At 47.0% G+C, this 17,874-nt stretch overlaps 1 protein-coding gene and 2 non-coding genes across 3 annotated transcripts; 1 reads left to right on the top strand and 2 right to left on the bottom strand.

The window, feature by feature from the left end:
* Positions 1-666: 666 nt before the first annotated feature.
* LOC141993064 (U5 spliceosomal RNA) lies at positions 667-783 on the top strand. The gene has a single exon (XR_012640758.1). It is a non-coding gene; the product is annotated as a U5 spliceosomal RNA (small nuclear RNA).
* A 2,394-nt stretch (positions 784-3,177) lies between these two features.
* LOC141993047 (U1 spliceosomal RNA) lies at positions 3,178-3,333 on the bottom strand. Its single transcript, XR_012640742.1, has one exon. It is a non-coding gene; the product is annotated as a U1 spliceosomal RNA (small nuclear RNA).
* Positions 3,334-11,842: 8,509 nt separating this feature from the next.
* On the bottom strand, positions 11,843-16,001 carry LOC141992598 (uncharacterized). The gene is made up of 2 exons (XM_074961883.1): positions 15,069-16,001; positions 11,843-14,401 (listed from the first exon to the last, which is right to left on the bottom strand). The coding sequence occupies exons 1-2, from the start codon at positions 15,589-15,591 to the stop codon at positions 14,190-14,192; spliced, it is 735 nt and encodes a 244-aa protein (XP_074817984.1). The 5' UTR covers positions 15,592-16,001; the 3' UTR covers positions 11,843-14,189.
* Positions 16,002-17,874: the final 1,873 nt, after the last annotated feature.

The raw sequence follows: 17,874 nt of genomic DNA, 5'->3' as shown, positions 1-17,874 counted from the left end.
TAGAAGAACCCCTACTTTCCCCCCAAAAGTCAGCTTACTCTGTGCACAAGTCCTTCCTCCCCTGGTAATCAGGGGTGCTGGTGAAACAATTTTTATAGTAAGGGGGGATGAGAACCATTGAATTGAATTGTAAACCCTGTATATAGTGGAAACCACTGCAATCCAGGGGGTGCTGCACTCCTAGTTCTCCTCCTGCTAGGCCAGGGGTGGCCACCCTGGGGCTCCAGAGCCACAGACGGCTCTTCAGAAGTTAGTATGCGGCTCCTTGTCTAGGCACCGACTCCGGGGCTGGAGCTACATGCACCAACTTTCCAATGGGCCATGGGGTGCTCACTGCTCCACCCCTGGCTCTGCCACAGGCCCTGCCCCCACTCCACCCCTTCCCGCCCCCTCCCCTGAGCCTGCCGTGCCCTCGCTCCTTGCCCCCCACCCCGGCAGAGCCTCCTGCAGACCACAAAACAGCTGATCTGGAGGGAGGGGGAGGTGCTGACCAGCAGGGCTGCCGGTGGGTGGGAGGCGCTGGGAGCGGGGCGGGGCGGTGGGGGAGCTGCTGATGTATTACTGTGGCTCTTTGGCAATGTACACTGGTAAATTCTGGCTCCTTTTCAGGCTCAGGTTGGCCACCCCTGTCCTATACTGTTAATGCTTCTACTCTAATTTCTGTTTATATTGGGGGGAGTTTTTCAGAGTGAATGAAGCTTTTGCCTTTTATTTAAGATTTCCATAGAGCTGAACCTTTATGAGTTTATATGTAATTTTTGGAAGCCTCATTTCAGTGAGGCAAATTATTGTAAAAAGTAGGTACAATGTTTATTTGATGACTATACAATAATTCATAACAGCCGTGAGTTAAATGGTTGGTTTTTATAAGCCATTGGAACAAATGTTTTTAATTTAACAAATTTGTTAGTTTTTTGGGGATGGGGATTTATGCAAATTCTAAAGAATTAGGGTTTTTTCCCATACAGAAAAGTGAATTTCACTTAAACTTCAAGCTTTTTGTCAGACATATTGTTTGAAAACTGGTTAGGTCAAAATGAGATTAAAGGTGGGATCAGACGGAAATGCAGCTATCTGACATCTGAGCGCTGCAATTTATGATTGAGAAATTCTTGGGAAACAGCTGTTGTGCTGACTTCACTTTGATGCACTTGAACTGCAGAGGTTGCCATGTCCACCAGAACAGCTCCTGTAACCAAGGACCCCAACATCCCCTGTCCCCCACATTCAGAAAAAAGCAGCTCTTTTCACACGCGGGGGCTATTTGCTCGTGTGGGTGTACAGATTATAGGAACATAAGAACGGCTATACTGGGTCAGACCAAAGGCCCATCTAGCCCAGTGTCCTGTCTTCCGACAGCAGCCAATGCCAGGTGCCACAGAGGGAATGAACAGAACAGGGAATCATCAAGTGATCCATCCCATCGCCCATTCCCAGCTTCTGGCAAACAAAGGCTAGGGACAGCATCCCTGCCCATCCTGGCTACTAGCCATTGATGGACCTATCCTCCATGAATTTATCTAGTTCTTGTTTGAACCCTGTTATAGTCTTGGCCTTCACAACATCCTCTGGCAAAGAGTTCCACAGGCTATTATTTACTTTATACTGTTTTTATGCTACAAAAATGCTTAATGTAAGAACAAGACTCACAGTGGCTTCTATGGTATCTTACTTGGGGGGATGGCGTTGGATTGTACTTTTTTGTATTTACAGCCTTTTGTCAGATTTTTCCCCTCACACATTGGTAGAAAGAAAATGTTTAAGTCTGTTGAGTCAAGAATCTTGTTTCTTTGTCATGACAAAAAACTGTCAAAATGCTTTTATAGTTAAATATATTTTAAAGGGCAAGTAGATAGCCAGGGGTTCTCAAACTTCATTGCACTATGACCCTCTTCTGACAAGAAAAATTATTATTCGACCCCAGGAGGGGGGACTGAAGACTGAGCACACCTAAGCCCCACCACCCAAAGCCCAAGCCCTATTACCCCAGGCGGGGGGCCAAAGCTGAAGTTCAAGGGCTGCAGCCCCAGGCAGGGGGCCTGTAACCTGAGCCCTGCCACCCAGGGCTGAAGCCCTCGGGCTTCAACTTCAGCCCCAGGCAGTGCGGCTCAGGCTTCAGCCCAGGACCCCTGCAAGTCTAATGACAGCCCTGGTGACCCCATTAAAACAGGGTTGTGACCCACATTGGGGTCCCGACCCACAGTTTGAGAACCACTGAGATAGACAAACGTCTATGTATTTAGCAGCCCAAATGGTAGTTGTAATGAGTACAGCCATTTATAAAAACCTGTATTGTTAGACATATTTTAGCAGCATTTTCTAGTATAAAATAACTAGAGATTCTCAAACGTCTTCAGAGTTTGGCATCACAGCTCAAGGGATTTAATAACCTGGACTTTACATATACAAAAGGGAACTCCTGGGGAGACAATTAGCAGTTTTCTCACAAATGTTCGAGGGCAAAAATGCCCATTAATGTCACTGAGCTGCTTTTTTACTGGGAATTAAATTTTACCTGGTGTAGTGAAGTGAAACAGCAAAAGGAAGGCGGTGTTTCTCCAGGCCATGAATATCACCTGGCTTTATACTTTCTACGAAACGAAGTAAAAACCTCTTAGTGCATAACGCAGCATGGGAATGCCAATTATTTATTGCCTGTGGTGCTTAGACAAGACAAAGAAAATCCCTCTCTGAATGCAGCTGGTATTTGGGGATTGGAGCTGCTGCTAGGGAAACTGCTACCTTTCCCCCACAAAAACTATCCACCCACTTTGGAACAGGCATAGCTTCACTACGAGCAGCTGAAAAGAAGCAAGAACTATGATCACCAGCTATGACAGGTCATGGCTGAGAGCGGAGTTCATGGAATAGTCAGAGGTGGTTGTAAATTGTAACACTGACCGAGAGGGCAATATCTACTCTACACTGAGCTGACGCTGCTTCATTCAGGCTTCAGAATACACTGCCTGGAGGAGTGGAATGTGCTATAACAGAAAACATTCTCTTCAGCCTCATTATTAGGGCACAGACCAAGTCTTCCTAGACCAACCTGCAGTCATAAAGAAATGGGGAAAACCCCACAGTAAGAGAGAAGGCACAGCTTCAGCGTGGGGTAAGTATAAACACAGATTGCTCTAAACAGCACTCACTGAGATTTTTCTGGTTTTGACTAAACACTAGGGAAGAGTGTGAACGCAGTCCCCACTACCACAAATTATGCAGTCGAGTTTCCCGCATTTGGGGAAATCGCAGGGGTCAGCACACCCGCAGTGCAATGGATGAGCCTCGCCCTGGGAAAACCACCTTCGTGATCATGAAAAGAAAAGGAGGACTTGTGGCACCTTACCACTGTAGCTCACGAAAGCTCACGCTCAAATAAATTGGTTAGTCTCTAAGGTGCCACAAGTCCTCCTGTTCTTTTTGCGGATACAGACTAACACGGCTGTCACTCTGAAACCTGTCTTCATGATCATAGTATCTCCACTACCAGGTAATTATGAGCTTTCAATGCCCAGCTGCCGCCCGCCCTCGCTCGTCCCATACTCTCAACCCATGGTGGGGCCTGCCGTGCCCTGACCGACGGCCCCGCCCACACCGGCCCCCACTGCCGCGAGCTGCCCGGACATGGCCGCAGGGTCCCACCCTTCTCCACACCCAGCCCCAGGTGCCAAATTTGGGCCCTGCTCGGCAGCCTGCTCCCACTCCCACAGTGCTCTGCTCGTACAGATATCTGCATACGTGCTCACGCAGCTCCGCCCCTCTGGTCAGGCCCCTCCTTCTGCCTGCCTGGGGCCGGGATGCACTCCCCTGGCCAGCCCCGGCTTTTCAGTGCCAAGAGCCCCGCAGCCAGCCTCACCCCCACCAGGTGTCCTGGCCGAAGTGACAAACTGAGAGAAACATGACAGAGGGCACTGAGAGAGGCGGCACTTCAGCAAGATTTAGCTAGTTTATTATAGGATTTAGCTAGTTTATTATAGGATTGGTGACGCACATTGTCTTCAGTTTGAGATCTGAGGTGCAATTGACCTGGCTGAGTGACCGGTCCCAGTGACCAGACTATTGTTATGGTATTTGGTGCAAGGGACCATCTGTCACAAAGGCAGGCTCATCTGGGTGGCAAGATAGATTCAGGGTTCCCAAGGGGGCTATCTGTGGCTCCATATTAAGGGTGTTCATCATGAGCTACTCCAGACATCTCGAGCCCTCTCATGGATCAGTAACTGGTTAGCAGATAGGAAACAAAGGGTAGGAATAAGTAGTCAGTTTTTACAATAGAAAGCGGTAAATAGAAGGCTTCCGAAGTATGAGACGAGACTACAGAGGTTAGGAGGGCTGGTCAGTTTAGACTGGAGATGACTAAGGAGGGATACGATACAGCACCGGTTCTCAACCGGGCGTCTGCCAAGAGAAACCTGGGCTTGACCCACCTCAGCGGGCCACCAAGCCTGCCTGCCTGGTTTGTGAGGGGGAAGAGGGGCACAACAAAAATTGCAGTCTCCCGGGAGCAGAGAGCTCTCCCCCGGCCATCAGGAAGGGTTGCCTCACAGCCACTGACCCCAAGAGCAGGCAGCAGCTAGCCAAAGAGACACGCCACCGCTCCGCCCCCCTACATGAGCATTTCAGGGAGCATGGCAAAATGAGAGGCAGAATGTTGGGGGGGGGAGCAGGTGACCCTGTGTGCCTCCCGCCGCTTCACCTCTGGTTGGGGATCCGCAGGGCTGTGTATTTATTTTTAGGGGCCCCCGGTAAATAAAAAGGTTGAGGACCACTGTGAAAGAGGTCTATAAAACCATGAATGATGTGGCTAAAGTGAAGAGCGAAGTGTTATTCACCCTTTTCCACAATACAGTAAAGGTGCGGGGGACCCACCTGACGAAATTAAGGTGCCGAACTCCCTGCCATGGTATGTTGTGAGGGCGAAAAGTAGCACTGGCTTCCACAGAGAATGAGATGAGTTCATAGAGACTAGGTCCATCAAGAGCTATTAGTGAAGTTGGTCAGTGATGCAATCCCATGCTTGAGGCAAGCCCTAAATCTCTGACTCCACAGAGACCAGGAGTGGAAGATGAGGGTGGATCACTCCAAATTTCCCGGTTCAGTACACTCCACTGGGCTAGATGGATCGTTGGTCTGACCCACTCTGGCCTTCTTACAGGAAATCATGGGGGTGAAAGAATTAATTGCTAATGAGCTCTGCTGCATAAGGTCATCTGGAATAACCAGATAGGCCAATGTAAATACCCTTTTTGTACCATTAAATATTAACACAGAAAGCATGGGGATTAGTTATTCTAATTGCTTCATTTGGGAATCATGCATGAAAAAAATGAAACTTGAAAATATATCTGACATTTATTTTCTACATTATGCAAGCCTTGTCTTAGCAAATTACTAATACCAAAAACATACAAAACCAAACAGCTAGATGAATACAGATCACAAAATAGCCCCCTGCTGGAAAAACATCTCACTAACACATCGAGTTCTAAACACTGTATATTGTAAACAATATTTTTTAAAGATCCAGGGTTTTTTTACAATATAAGCTTTAGCTATCAAGAGAATTTCAAGTAGGAAAATCAAAACACAAATCTGCTCTTTTCACAACAGGGAACAGCCTCACTGAAGCAAAATATCAAAAAATTGGGTAGAAACTCATAAATGTTCCTCTCCACAGAAATCTTTAGTAAAAACATTTTATTAGATTTAACTCATGTTTTAAAATCATCACACAAATTAAAGTTGGCTACTCAAGCCTTCTATGAAGCACTATGTCTACAGCCTTCTTGGTTTCTTGTTATAATTTTGCACAACTCTGTTAATGAACTTCTTGAATGCAATGCGTTCATCTTTGGTGGCTTCTCATGTGTCCAGTACTTCGACTTCTTTCAGAACACAAAATTCTATTCAATGATGAAACAGAACGCTCAACTGTAGCTGTTGTGACTGGGAGTAGCAAGAGATGAATTCCTACTTCTTGCAGCCCAGGAAACACAGCACAAAGATCAGGTCGAGCCACTAGCAATGATAAAAAAGAAGTTGAAGTCAAATCTTCATTCATTCGTCGTATGATATTCCACTCTGTGTTCAAATTCTCTATTCTGTCCTGAGCACACGGCAGTCCCATTGCTGGCAGTGCCTCATTCCACTCAACTGTCGGTGTTTTATAGGACAGGGATCTGTAAAAGCTACGTAGAGGTTGAGTAGAATCTAGAAGTCGCTGTTGTAGATTTTTAAGGATCAAGTCTGTGTACTTTTTCAGTTGTCTTAACAAACACTTCTTGTCCTCTTCACTTAAGGATTCAATATAAATGCCTTCATTAGTCAACTTCTGGACTGAAGTCTTTGTTTCTTCCTGTACTTTTTCAATGGATGGCTCTCTGATTGATCCAAATGTAGCTTCTATTGCTGGACAAAGATCTACTACTGTTGTAGCAGATGCCTGGATGGCCATTGTTTAATGACCCAAGTGGTTTCAACAGTAGACTTACAAGAGAGAGGATGGCAGTAGTCTTCTCTGAATGTAGTAGCAAAAGTAATCCACCAGCCTCACTACTTAGATCCATCCCATCTTGGTAGATACTTCCCAAAGCCAGTAATAATGGCTGGAGTAATTTTAAGACAACAGCCAAGGATCGCTCACAAGAAAGCCAGAGGGTTTTCCCAGGTTGGACTAATATGAACTTCAGTCCCAGTGTATCTTCTATATTTTCCAAGATATTCAGTCTTTTTGGACTCTTGCTGAAAAAAGAATATAATGAAGACATTAAATTTATAGATTTTTTAATGTCTTTTGAAGATTCTGCAGCTCGTACTAGCGCTATTTGAAGTAGATGGCCTCTGCAGTGTGTATAGGAGAGATTAGGGTTACACTTTTCTCTGAGCAAAGCTTGTACTCGACCATTATCTTCCAGAGAAGTTTGTAGCTCCATCAAATGCACAAGCAGCCATCTGTTTGGGGTCCAATTGACAAGCATTTAACTCTTCTAAGATGTGGGTTGTCACAGATGCAGCCGATGTGTCTTCTATAACTTGAACATCTAGAAATGCATCTACTGGCCTACCCCTGACACCAAGATAACGTACACAATGACTTAATACTTGATGCCCATTTGCATCAGTGCATTCATCAGCCATGTATGCAATTTTTTTGAATGTGGTGGGAGAGTTCTTCACTTTTTCGACTGTTGAGTCTTTCACTGTTGCACCACATGCTTCTAGCCAGTCAGTTGAGTTTCTTGCAGACAGACAGTGAGCACTTGCTGGTCTTGTTCAGAACCACTGTTCAGAACCAACAGGATGAACAAGTGACAATGCACTTAACATTGGCCTCCAGTTTGCAGTGTGTGGTATCTCTTGCTTAAATAGAAAGTATGATGCCACAGCCCTGTTTGTTCGCATGAACTGTGTTGTGTCTCCAGCATTCTTAACAGCCTCATTAAGTATTTCTAAAATTGGCTTTGAAAGGGGGCTTATGAGGCTTTCTGCATGTTGATGCAGTCCAGAGTCCTGGTGTTTTGCTGCCTTTTCACGTAGTTTGTCAGCACTGGCTTTGCTGATCGGTCTGACAAACCAAGCTCCTCCACTTTTACCAACTGTAGCATTGGGAAGCTTTCCTTCTTCGTAAGTTTTTTTGCAAGAGGTGCACCAGTAGCCATCTTTTGTAACTTCAATAAATGGGAACACTTTGACCGACAAACATCGGGAACTGCCTTTAGGTTTTGGAGACACTGTTTCTTCAGTAGTTAGCTGTATTTGTGCTTCGGGCTGACCGGATGTAGATACACCACTTGAACCTTCAGACGACATGTTGATATAGTCTTGGTTCTTGACGTGTTCTTCACCTTGGTTAGTTTTTGAGGCCTTTGAGTGAAAAAACTGTTGTATTGTTTTTTGTCTTTTCATTTTCACTTTGACCTGCAACATATAAAAGAGATATGAATAAATTAAATGTTTTGTTAGGTTAATGCAAATTTAATATAAGGATAATACAAAATACACCAAAACACATAACAGGTCTAGATTTCTAAAAAAATATATAAATTTTTTAAAACAATGTATTTAATTTAAATTGACTTTTGAAAAGTAAGCCATCATGAGATAAGAGGGAAGTCCACTCATGGATCAGTAACTGGTTAAAAGATGGGAAACAAAGGGTAGGAATAAATTATCAGTTTTCAGAATGGAGAGAGAGAAATAGTGGTATCCCTGAGGTGTCGGTACTGGGAGCATCAGTATTCAACATATTCATAAATGATCTGGAAAAATGGATAAATAGGGAGGTGGCAAAATTTGCAGATGATACAAAACTATTCAAGATAGTTAAGTCCCAGGCAGACTGCGAAGAGCTACAAAGGGATCTCACAAAACTGGGTGACTGGGCAACAAAATGGCAGATGAAATTCAATGTTGATAAATGGAAAGTAATGCACGTTGGAAAACATAATCTCAACTATACATACAAAATGATGGGGTCTAAATTAGCTGTTAACACTCAAGAAAGAGATCTTGGAGTCATTGTGGATGGTTCTCTGAAAATATCCACTCAATGTGCAGCGGCTGTCAACAAAGCAAACAGAATGTTGGGAATCATTAAGAAAGGGATAGATAATAAGACAGAAAATATCATACTGTCTTATACCAATAAAATAAAAACCAGCAGGATCTTATTAAAGGGGAAAAGGCAAAATGCCACATTTATTGTGAATACAGAAAGAAACATAGTAAGCAGTTAGTTATAGCTATAACATTCCGTTCAATTTCATATTTATTCACGCATTCATTCATACACACATACACACACACACACACAGGTTCTGCAAGGTTGTTATCATAGTTACCAGCCTTAGAGTTGCTCATGCCAAGCCAATGGCCAGGTGGCCTGGACATGAGGAAGGAGCAAGGCCTTGTCAGATGCACATCTGATGCTCCTGGAAGTTGGTTTGCAGAATCAGACCCCAAAGTTCTCACTTTCTAGAGTCCATTTTTATAGGAATATATTCCTATGCCAGTCTATGGGAATTGCTTCATCATGCTGTTGCTGAATCAATCAGCAGATGGCACATTCCTGACGGCTCCGTGCTGCCAGATGTTATCTTGTTCTTTGGTTCTCCCATCCTTGAGGCTGTTGGGTGGATTCCAGTCTGCCCTCCGGGGGTCCTCTGGTTGTTTCCACTTGACGCCTACTTCAGCCGATGGACACTAGACTCTTAGGCTGGCACCTTCCTGATCATTCAGTTATTATCCACACCAAGCATCCATCCACATACATCCTCTATCTCTATTTTAATCACAATTGTTAACAAAGCGAGATGAATACAACAAAAGGGCGGGGAATCTCTGGGTGCTGTTTCTGTTGTTACAGAGTATTGCTTTGAGTCTCTCTCTCTGTGAGTAGTTGTTGTTACAAAGAATTGCTTTGAGAACAGACTCTGTCTTAGAATGATAATGTTGAAGTAAAAAGAAAACGGTACAGAGTTTAAGCATAGACGTTTCTGGTTATCAGGGAATAAGGTACAGATTATCAAGGGGTGTGAAATTCGGTTTAGGAATGGATGGTGTAAGGAATACATAATCTGCAATCTCCCCAGTTGGGGGTAAAAGTTTAATGGGTCAAAGTACAGACATTGAGATATGGGGGTATGTTGTCCATATAATGGCTATGTTCAGGTGTGGAGTATAATGAGTGGATATGATGATGAGGATGCACAATTAGCAGCTTGCAAGTTTCACACAGAGAGGGAGAGAAACAGTACCAAAAACCAAGAGACCTCTTAATTAGTAATACCCTGGAATTTAAACAATGGGGAATCAAACTCATTTGTGATTTTAATACAGAACTTCTTTAATATGATCCAACAATTGCCTCTATATAAATCCATGGTACGTGCACTCCTTGAATACCGTGTACAGCTCTGGTCACCCCATCCCAAAAAAGACATATTGGAATTGGAAAAGGTACAGAGATGGGCAACTAAAATGATTAGGGGTATGAAACAGGAGGAGAGATTAAAATGACTGGGAATTTTCATCTTAGAAAAGAGACGACTAAGGGGGGATATGATAGAGGTCTATAAAATCTTGACTGGTGTGAAGAAAGTGAATAAGGAAATGTTATTTAATCCTTCACATAACACAAGAACTAGCAGTCACCCAATGAAATTAATAGGCAGCAGGTTTTAAAAAAACAAAAGGAAGTACTTCTTCACACAACATAAATCAACCCGTGGAACTCTTTGCCAGGAGATGCTGTGAAGACCAAAACTATAACAGGATTAAAAAAAGAACTAGATAAATTCCTGGAGCATAGGTCCATCAGTGGCTATTAGCCAGGATGGGGAGGGATGCAACACCATGCTCTGAGTGTCCCTGTTTGCCAGAAGCTGGGAATGGGCAACAGGGGATGGATCACTTGATGATTCCCTGTTCTGTTCATTCCCTCTGAAGCACCTGGCCTTGACCACTGTCGGAAGACAGGATACTGGGCAATATGGACCATTGGTCTGACCCAGTATGACCATTCTTATATAAAAATTAATTATAATAATAAAAATGTTTAGTACAGAAACTCCCCAACATAATGACCTCTCAGGATAGCAACGAGGTAAGATAACAACCTTGGCAAACAATGCATTTTAAAAATCTTGGCCTACTAGGAAACATGTATATAAGCTTCCATTCCCAGTCACAAATCTAGCATTCTGGAGCAAAGTCACTAAAATATAATCCAACAAATGTTTATTTAACGTGCCCCTCACTTTTCCCTCCACCGCACCCCACTCACCGGTGTTGTCCTTGGTCAGTGGAGACTCTGAGTTCAGAGGTGCTTTCACCTGAGTTCAGCTGCCAGGTGGGGGGCAAGAAGGCACCTTGCTTATTCCTCCAGCTGCTCACTGTTCGTTCTGGCCACTGTTGTTCATTGTTCTACCGTTCACTCCACCACTCTGTTGCCAATGGCCCTGCACCGTCACCTTCTGCTGCCACCGGCCACTGTGACCTCTGCACATTGGTCTCTTGAGGTTCCACAGGCTCTAAGTGATTTCAGCTGAGATCTCAGTGGGGGAACCTCACTGCTAGTGCAGGCTGGGCCGTCTCTTCCACAGAAACACTGTCCCCACCGCAGATCTGAGCACTTAGACCTGATTATCAGTGATTTCAGCTGTAGGGATCACTTAACAGAACAAAAGACTCTCTATGGAGCCTAATCAGCTCTGTCTTTAAACAGTGGAGAGGGGCAGGTCAAATCGTACTTGTGACTCAGGCAGCCAATCAAGCAAAACATCTGTCCCCACCCTCCCTCTTGATGCCCTCAGTCAGCACAGGCTACGTCCAGTTCTCCTGCCCTTTACTCCTACAATAAGAACAACAACATTTCATCTCCCCCCCCCCGCCCCCCGCATTCAAGTGATTTATAACCCAACCCCAGCCAAAATCTATCACTTGGGCAGCACAGCTCTGTTTGCTGGATACCTAGGTAGATTAGGTGTGAATGTAAATACAATCGGGTCCTGAAGCCTTTCCCCCCAGCCCCCAGCTCATCACTAGCTGTCAGGGAGAGCTCATTTTGACTTGCTTACAAATCATAATTTGATTAATTATTAGGTTGGCCAACATCACCGAAATGAATGCACTGACATCATCGTAAAAAACAACAGCTCTATAAGGAAGCTAGTCTATGTTCATACTTTTCAAATCTATTACACTTTTTCAGATACACATATTTTATCATACACTTTATATGCTTTTAAAGTGTGTATTAATGTTTCAATTTCAATTCAAATTTCCAAACAGTCACTACATTGGCATGTAACTAGTTCACAAAACTGGGGGGGGGGGTCTTGGGGAAATTCAGGGGGGTGTAGGGAAATCACTGCATGGAGGATGGAGCCCGGCCGAGAAGCAGAGAGCTATTGGCCCCCCGCTGTGTTAGGAGGGAGGCTAAAATCCGGAGCAAACACACAGCCGGGATCTCGGACATTTTTACACTGAGGGCATGGCTGCACTTGAAGATGTAGAGCGCTTTGAGTTAAACCAGCCTTCGGAGAGCGCAGTAGGGAACGTGCTGCAGTGTGTCCACACTGACAGCTGCAAGCGCACTGGCGTGGCCACATTTGCAGCACTTGCAGCAGCATTGGGAGTGGTGCATTATGGGCAGCTATCCCACAGAGCACCTCTTCCCATTCTGGCGCTGTGGCTTGTGGGAATGGGGCGGGAGGGTGCGGGATATTCTGGGTCCTGTCCCAACGCCCAGTGATGCATCGCTTCGCATCCCAGCAATCCCTGTGCTTCCGTCCACATTTGGAGCCATCTTTCAACGTTTTTTGTACTGCACGCTCTGTCTTCCCTTTCGGTCTGCGGGAATGGAGCCCAAAGTGCTGAGGAACATGCTGATGGGTCTCACCAGCACGTTACGTTTGGCAGTCGAGTTACTCCTTAAGATCCAAACTGACACCGAGGACTCCAACAATGATATGGACTTGGACTCGAGTAACACATACAACATGAAATTGCTTGTGGCATTCACGGACATGCTCACCACCGTGGAATGCCGCTTTTGGGCTCGGGAAACAAGCACAGAGTGGTGGGATCACATCATCATGCAAGTCTGGGATGACAAGCAGTGGCTGCACACCTTTCGAATGAGAAAAGCCACTTTAATGGGACTGTGTGAGGAGCTTGCCCCCATCCTGCAGCGCAAGGACACGAGATTGAGAGCTGCCCCGCTGGTGGAGAAGCAGGTGGCTATTGTGATCTGGAAGCTGGCAACTCCAGACAGCTACCGATCGGTCGTTAACCAGTTTGGAGTAGCAAAGTCGACCGTTGGAATCGTGTTGATGCAAGTTTGCAGGGCCATTAATCGCATCCTGCTCAGAAGAACCGTGACTCTAGGTAACGTGTAGGACACTGTGGATGGCTTTGCACAAATGGGTGTCCCTAACTGCGGAGGGGCAATAGATGGCACACATATTCCAATTCTGGCACCAGCCCACCTAGCCTCCGAGTATGTTAATCGGAAGGGCTATTTCTCTATGGTTCTCCAGGTGCTTGTGGATCACCGTGGGCGTTTCATTGACATTAACACAGGCTGGCCCGGAAAGGTGCACGAAGCATGCATCTTTTGGAACACTGGCCTGTTCAGGAAGCTGCAAGCTGGGACCTTTTACCCAGACCAGAAGATCACTGTAGGGGAAGTCGAAATGCCCATTCTGATCCTTGGAGACCTCGCTTACCCTTTAATGCTGTGGCTCATGGAACCCTACACAGGGAGCCTTGACAGCAGCAAGGAGCGGTTCAACAACAGGCTGAGCCAGTGCAGAATGACTGGAGTGTGCTTTTGGCCATTCAAAGGGCCGCTGGCGCTCTCTGTATGGGAAGCTGGACCTGGCTGATGACAACATCCCCACGGTTATATTCGCGTGCTGTACCCTCCATAACATTTGTGAAGGGAAGGGTGAAAGATTCACTCAGGCATGGAAATCGGAGGTTCAATCCCTGGAGGCTGAATTTGAACAGTCAGAGAGCAGGGCTATTAGAGGAGCCCAGTGCGGGGCTGCGAGGATTAGGGATGCCTTGAGGAGCAATTTGAGGCTGAAAGCCACCAGTAATGTCTGGTGCCCGGCACGGGAGTGAAGTGCAGTGGTTCCAATGTTAGTAGGAACCTGTGCTTGCTACACTGACTTGCAGGGCCTTTGCTGTCCTGGGCTACGGTATCTTTTACTTAATGCAATAATAAAGAATGTTTTCAAAGCCAAAAAAGCCATTTATTTAAAAGAAAATTCATTTATTGAAAAGAAACGCAACTGCTTGGGAAACAGAAAGGGTAAGGGGGTGGGGTGGGGAACGGTTCAATCACAGATTTGCGTATGTCCTGTTCTCATACTCAGCCTTCCTGTCTGGAGTGCTGTGCCATGAGTGCTGCACTTCAGGGTGGCTACACTGCATGGTGATGGGGGTTGAGCGCAGTGGGTCAGGGTCGTACTTTTCAGGGCTGGGTGGTGAAGCTACAGGTGTTGGAGGCAGCTGGTGGCGATAAGAACCTGGATGTTGGGGAAAGTGGGTTGGAGGTGACATGGGGGCACAAGGGAAAGAGTTTTGGGATAAGGGCTGCAGGGGAGGGCGGGTGCAGTAGCGCTCCGCCTGCATGGCTACGAGCCCCTGGATCGAGTCCGCTTGGGGCTCCATAATGCTTATCAGCCGCTCCGTGCTTTGGTGCCGGCACTCCGCATTCTGCTGGCGGAACCTCCTTTCACTCTCCTCCACTCCTGCGCTTTTTGATTTTCATTAAAGGACTGCTGCATTACTTCATGCAGCATGTCTTCTTTGCTTCTATGTGGTCTTTTCCTAATTCTTTGGAGTCTTTCGGCCAGTGATAACACGGACAGCTGAGATCTCAAGGTTGCACCTGTAAAGGCAAAATGCAACACTTAACAGAGGCAGCATTGTTCACACCAGAGAGAGCAATGATTCGCCCATACTTAAAGACAAGCACAGTCTACACAATAGCAGAATTTGGCTGTCCCAAAGTGAGCGCACATAACACACAGAAGCCCCAAAATGGAGAGTAAGCACAGGGTCAAGGGGGACTGATTCTTTCACTGCCGTACTGTCCTCTGCGTTTCTGTGCCTTGGGGAGTGCCAACAGCTGCAGGGGGCCCCTATACTGAACACTGTCCCCACATTTTCCACAGGAGTTTGTCCTGGAAGCGATCTCGCTGCTGAGGGTGACCTGGGAAGCAAGGGAGGGTCTTCTACTACAATGTGGCTTCTGCCCTGGCCCATATGCAGCTTGCCTGTGTGCAGCAATGGTCCCCCTGCCCCTCACGGCACAGGGGCGCAGACATGTTAGCCTGACTGGGGCAAGGAGCACAATAGCGCTCCCAAGGAACCTGCGCAAGAGCATTCCACAGCTTCAGGATGAGACCTTTGAAAAGATCACTGAGGCCGATTACCGCGATGTGAGAGAGCACCTCAACGCCCTATTCCGCATCTAGGCATGCATGCAGCCCTAACCTTCCTTGCCCCAAGAGCCCTCACTGAATAACTTCTTTCCCAAAATAAAAGCCGCTCACCAGGCACATCCTCTGGTGTTTGTCCTTCCCCAAGCACCAGCCGCTGTGACTGGCTACCTTCCTCCTGGCTTGAGAACAGCTCCTGGCTGCATGCACCTAGGGAGGTGTCTTCCTCCTCCTCAGCATCCTCGCTCCCGTTATCCTCCTCCTCCTTCTCCCTTGTTGAACTGGGCTCTGAAGTGCCCATGGTGGTCCTCGGAGTGGAGGTGGGGTCTCCCCCCAGTATTGCATCCAGCTCTTTGTACAAACGGCAGGTCACAAGGGCAGCACCGGAGTGGCTGTTTGCCTCATGGGCTTTGCGGTAGGCATTCCGCAGCTCCTTCGCTTTAGCCCTGCACTGCAGTGCGTCCCGGTCATGGCTCCTTTCCATCATGTCCCTTGATATCTGCCCAAAGGTATTGTAATTCCTACGGCTGCAGCGCTGCTGGGACTGGACAGCTTCCTCCCCCCAAACACTGATGAGGTCCAGCACCTCGCCATTGCTCCATACTGGGGCTCGTCTGGCGTGTGGAGGCATGGTCATCTGGAAGGATGCACTGAGAGCACTCCACGCCTGGCTGAGCAAACAGGAAGGGGATTTTCAAAATTCCCAGAGAATTTAAAGGGCAGGTCTGATGGTTGGTCACCTGAGGGCAGGGCAGTAGAGTTCAAAGCGATGACCAGAGTGGCTAGAGAAGGCATTGTGGGACACTTCTGGAGGCCAATCAGAGCGCCTTAACAGACCAGGGCGTCCACATTGGCGCTGCGGTGCTCCAGCCAGGGCACACCAAGCGTTATGCCTCTTGCGGAGGTGGAGTACCAGGAGCGCTCCAGCTGCGGAGTCCGAGCGCTCTACATGCCTTGCCAGCGTTGACACGTCGTGAGTTAGAGCGCACGGGATTGCTTTAATGCGCTCTAACTCGCAAGTGTAGCCATGCCTTGAGATTCTATCTGCCAGCCGGGGTGTGGCCCAGCCTTGTACCTGCTGCTTGGTCCGTCTTCTTGGGAGGAAAATGGCTTACATTACACCCCGAAATGTAGATGGCCACAAACCACATCCTCTCGAAATAAGTAGCGTTGCATAAAGTGTCTAGTGGAAATCAGCTGCATATATATTATAATTGTAGAATACTTGCATATGTTAAGGAAAGATCAGCGTCAGCAATCTAATACCGGTTCCTGTGGCAATCAGCGTAGCAAAAAAACACAAGGTACAGCGGTAAAATATGCAAAAGAGAAAGCAAACTGTACTGGCGAAGCAGCAATTGGCCCTTAATGTTAAGTTAAGCAGCAATGCATACATTAAGATAATCAAACAAACTTACCCTAAACTATGCCCGCATCTCAAGGCCTCAGTGGCTAGAGCACATCAAGCAGGCTAGCGGCAACAAGCCATATAAACCTGCTACAGGCAAGGGAGAGTGTGGTGTTGAGGATACATCCCGGAGAGTCTGCTCTCTGGCTGGTGGATCAATTCGCCTCCCTCTCTCCAAAAGCTGAGTACCCTGACTTTCTTCTAAGGATCTCTGACAAGTTCCTGGCCAGAGCTTGTGTACTACCTAGGCGTGAGTATCTGGGGAAAAATTGATGAGAGAGTCAATGATAAAAGAGCTCAAATAATTGATTGTCAGATTGATCATTTTAACTGGTTGATGATTTCCTGATTGCAGATATCTAAGTTAAGAACTTTTTTGATTGAAGTTTCTTCTTCTTTTGTATGTAAGAAAAATTAGTATAATCTTGCAAAAGTCTCATGGTGTGTAACTTGTAATCCTTATTCGCAACATTCTATCTCGCTTATGACCAATAAAACTTATATACCTTTTGACCCTATATCACTAGCTGTTTTTTTCTGCCTTATCCAATTTTGGACCCTTATTTTCATTGCTCTTCTAATTCTTTGTTTATTAAAATCTTGGCAAGTGGTAAAAAGGATCTCAGAGCGATAAAACAATTAGATTCTTAAAAAAGGGGCTAGAGTGTTCCTCATACCACCTGGAACGTCCTAGTGGAGAATAATGAGAAGGGCCTCTGCCCTTTTTCTTTTTTCTTTTCTCCAGTAAACTCCCGCACCTAGCACCATGAGGATGGCTCTTCGGGACCTCACATCCAGGAGCAACAACATCTCGCCAGCTCTTCAGGAGGAGGACGCCCAGAGAACCTCTCCCACTGCCCAGGACCTGGATGCTGATCGCTGCCCTGCTGCTCCTGAGAAAGCTGCTACCAGAGGAGCCCGCCCGACGACCCACAACCAGGATGCTGATCACTGCCCCTCTGCTCCACAGAGGGATGCTCCCGAAGGAACCACCTCCTCAACCCAGGACCCTGAAACTACTGATAACCCTGCGGCTCAGAGGAACGCCACTCCAAAGCGAACGCACTCCACAGCCCAGGATCTCGATGCCGCATGCTGTCCTTCCAGACAAAGAGACATCATGGCCAGCGAGTCCGCACCCCCCTCCCAGGTGCGACTTCACCTCCTCAAGCTTCTCTGCCAGACTGAGAGGAACCACCTGGCGAGTCTGCAGGCACAGCAGAGATCCGCCCCACAGAGGGTGAGGCAGGGGAAAATGACTGCATCTACCTCCAGGACCCGATCCCTACAGGCCTCCTCCTCTGCCCCTCCTCTGCCTCCCATGCCCCACTGAGGACCTCCCAGCCGGATACTGCCTGTAGGAGAACCAGGATCATCCCCAGCGCTTCCAGACACAACTGCATCCCCCCAAAGTCCAACACTGGTGCTTCCAGAACCCCACTCCCTCCTGGAAGATCCAGCACTGCCTCGGAGACACGGAGAGCTGCCCGCACCACCACACCAGGACCCCGG

This window comes from Natator depressus, chromosome 8 (assembly GCF_965152275.1).
Source record: "Natator depressus isolate rNatDep1 chromosome 8, rNatDep2.hap1, whole genome shotgun sequence".
NCBI lineage: Eukaryota > Metazoa > Chordata > Testudines > Cheloniidae > Natator > Natator depressus.
Note: the sequence above shows the minus strand (reverse complement) of the source record. Positions and strands in the feature narration are given on the sequence as shown.

Excerpts from the sequence above, each read along its gene's own strand:
- LOC141992598 (XM_074961883.1), bottom strand. The coding sequence starts at position 15,591 with ATGACCATGCCTCCACACGCCAGACGAGCCCCAGTATGGAGCAATGGC. Across the intron at positions 14,402-15,068 it reads AACACCAGAGGATGTGCCTG|GTGCAACCTTGAGATCTCAG; the intron begins GTGAGCGGCTTT and ends TTGCCTTTACAG.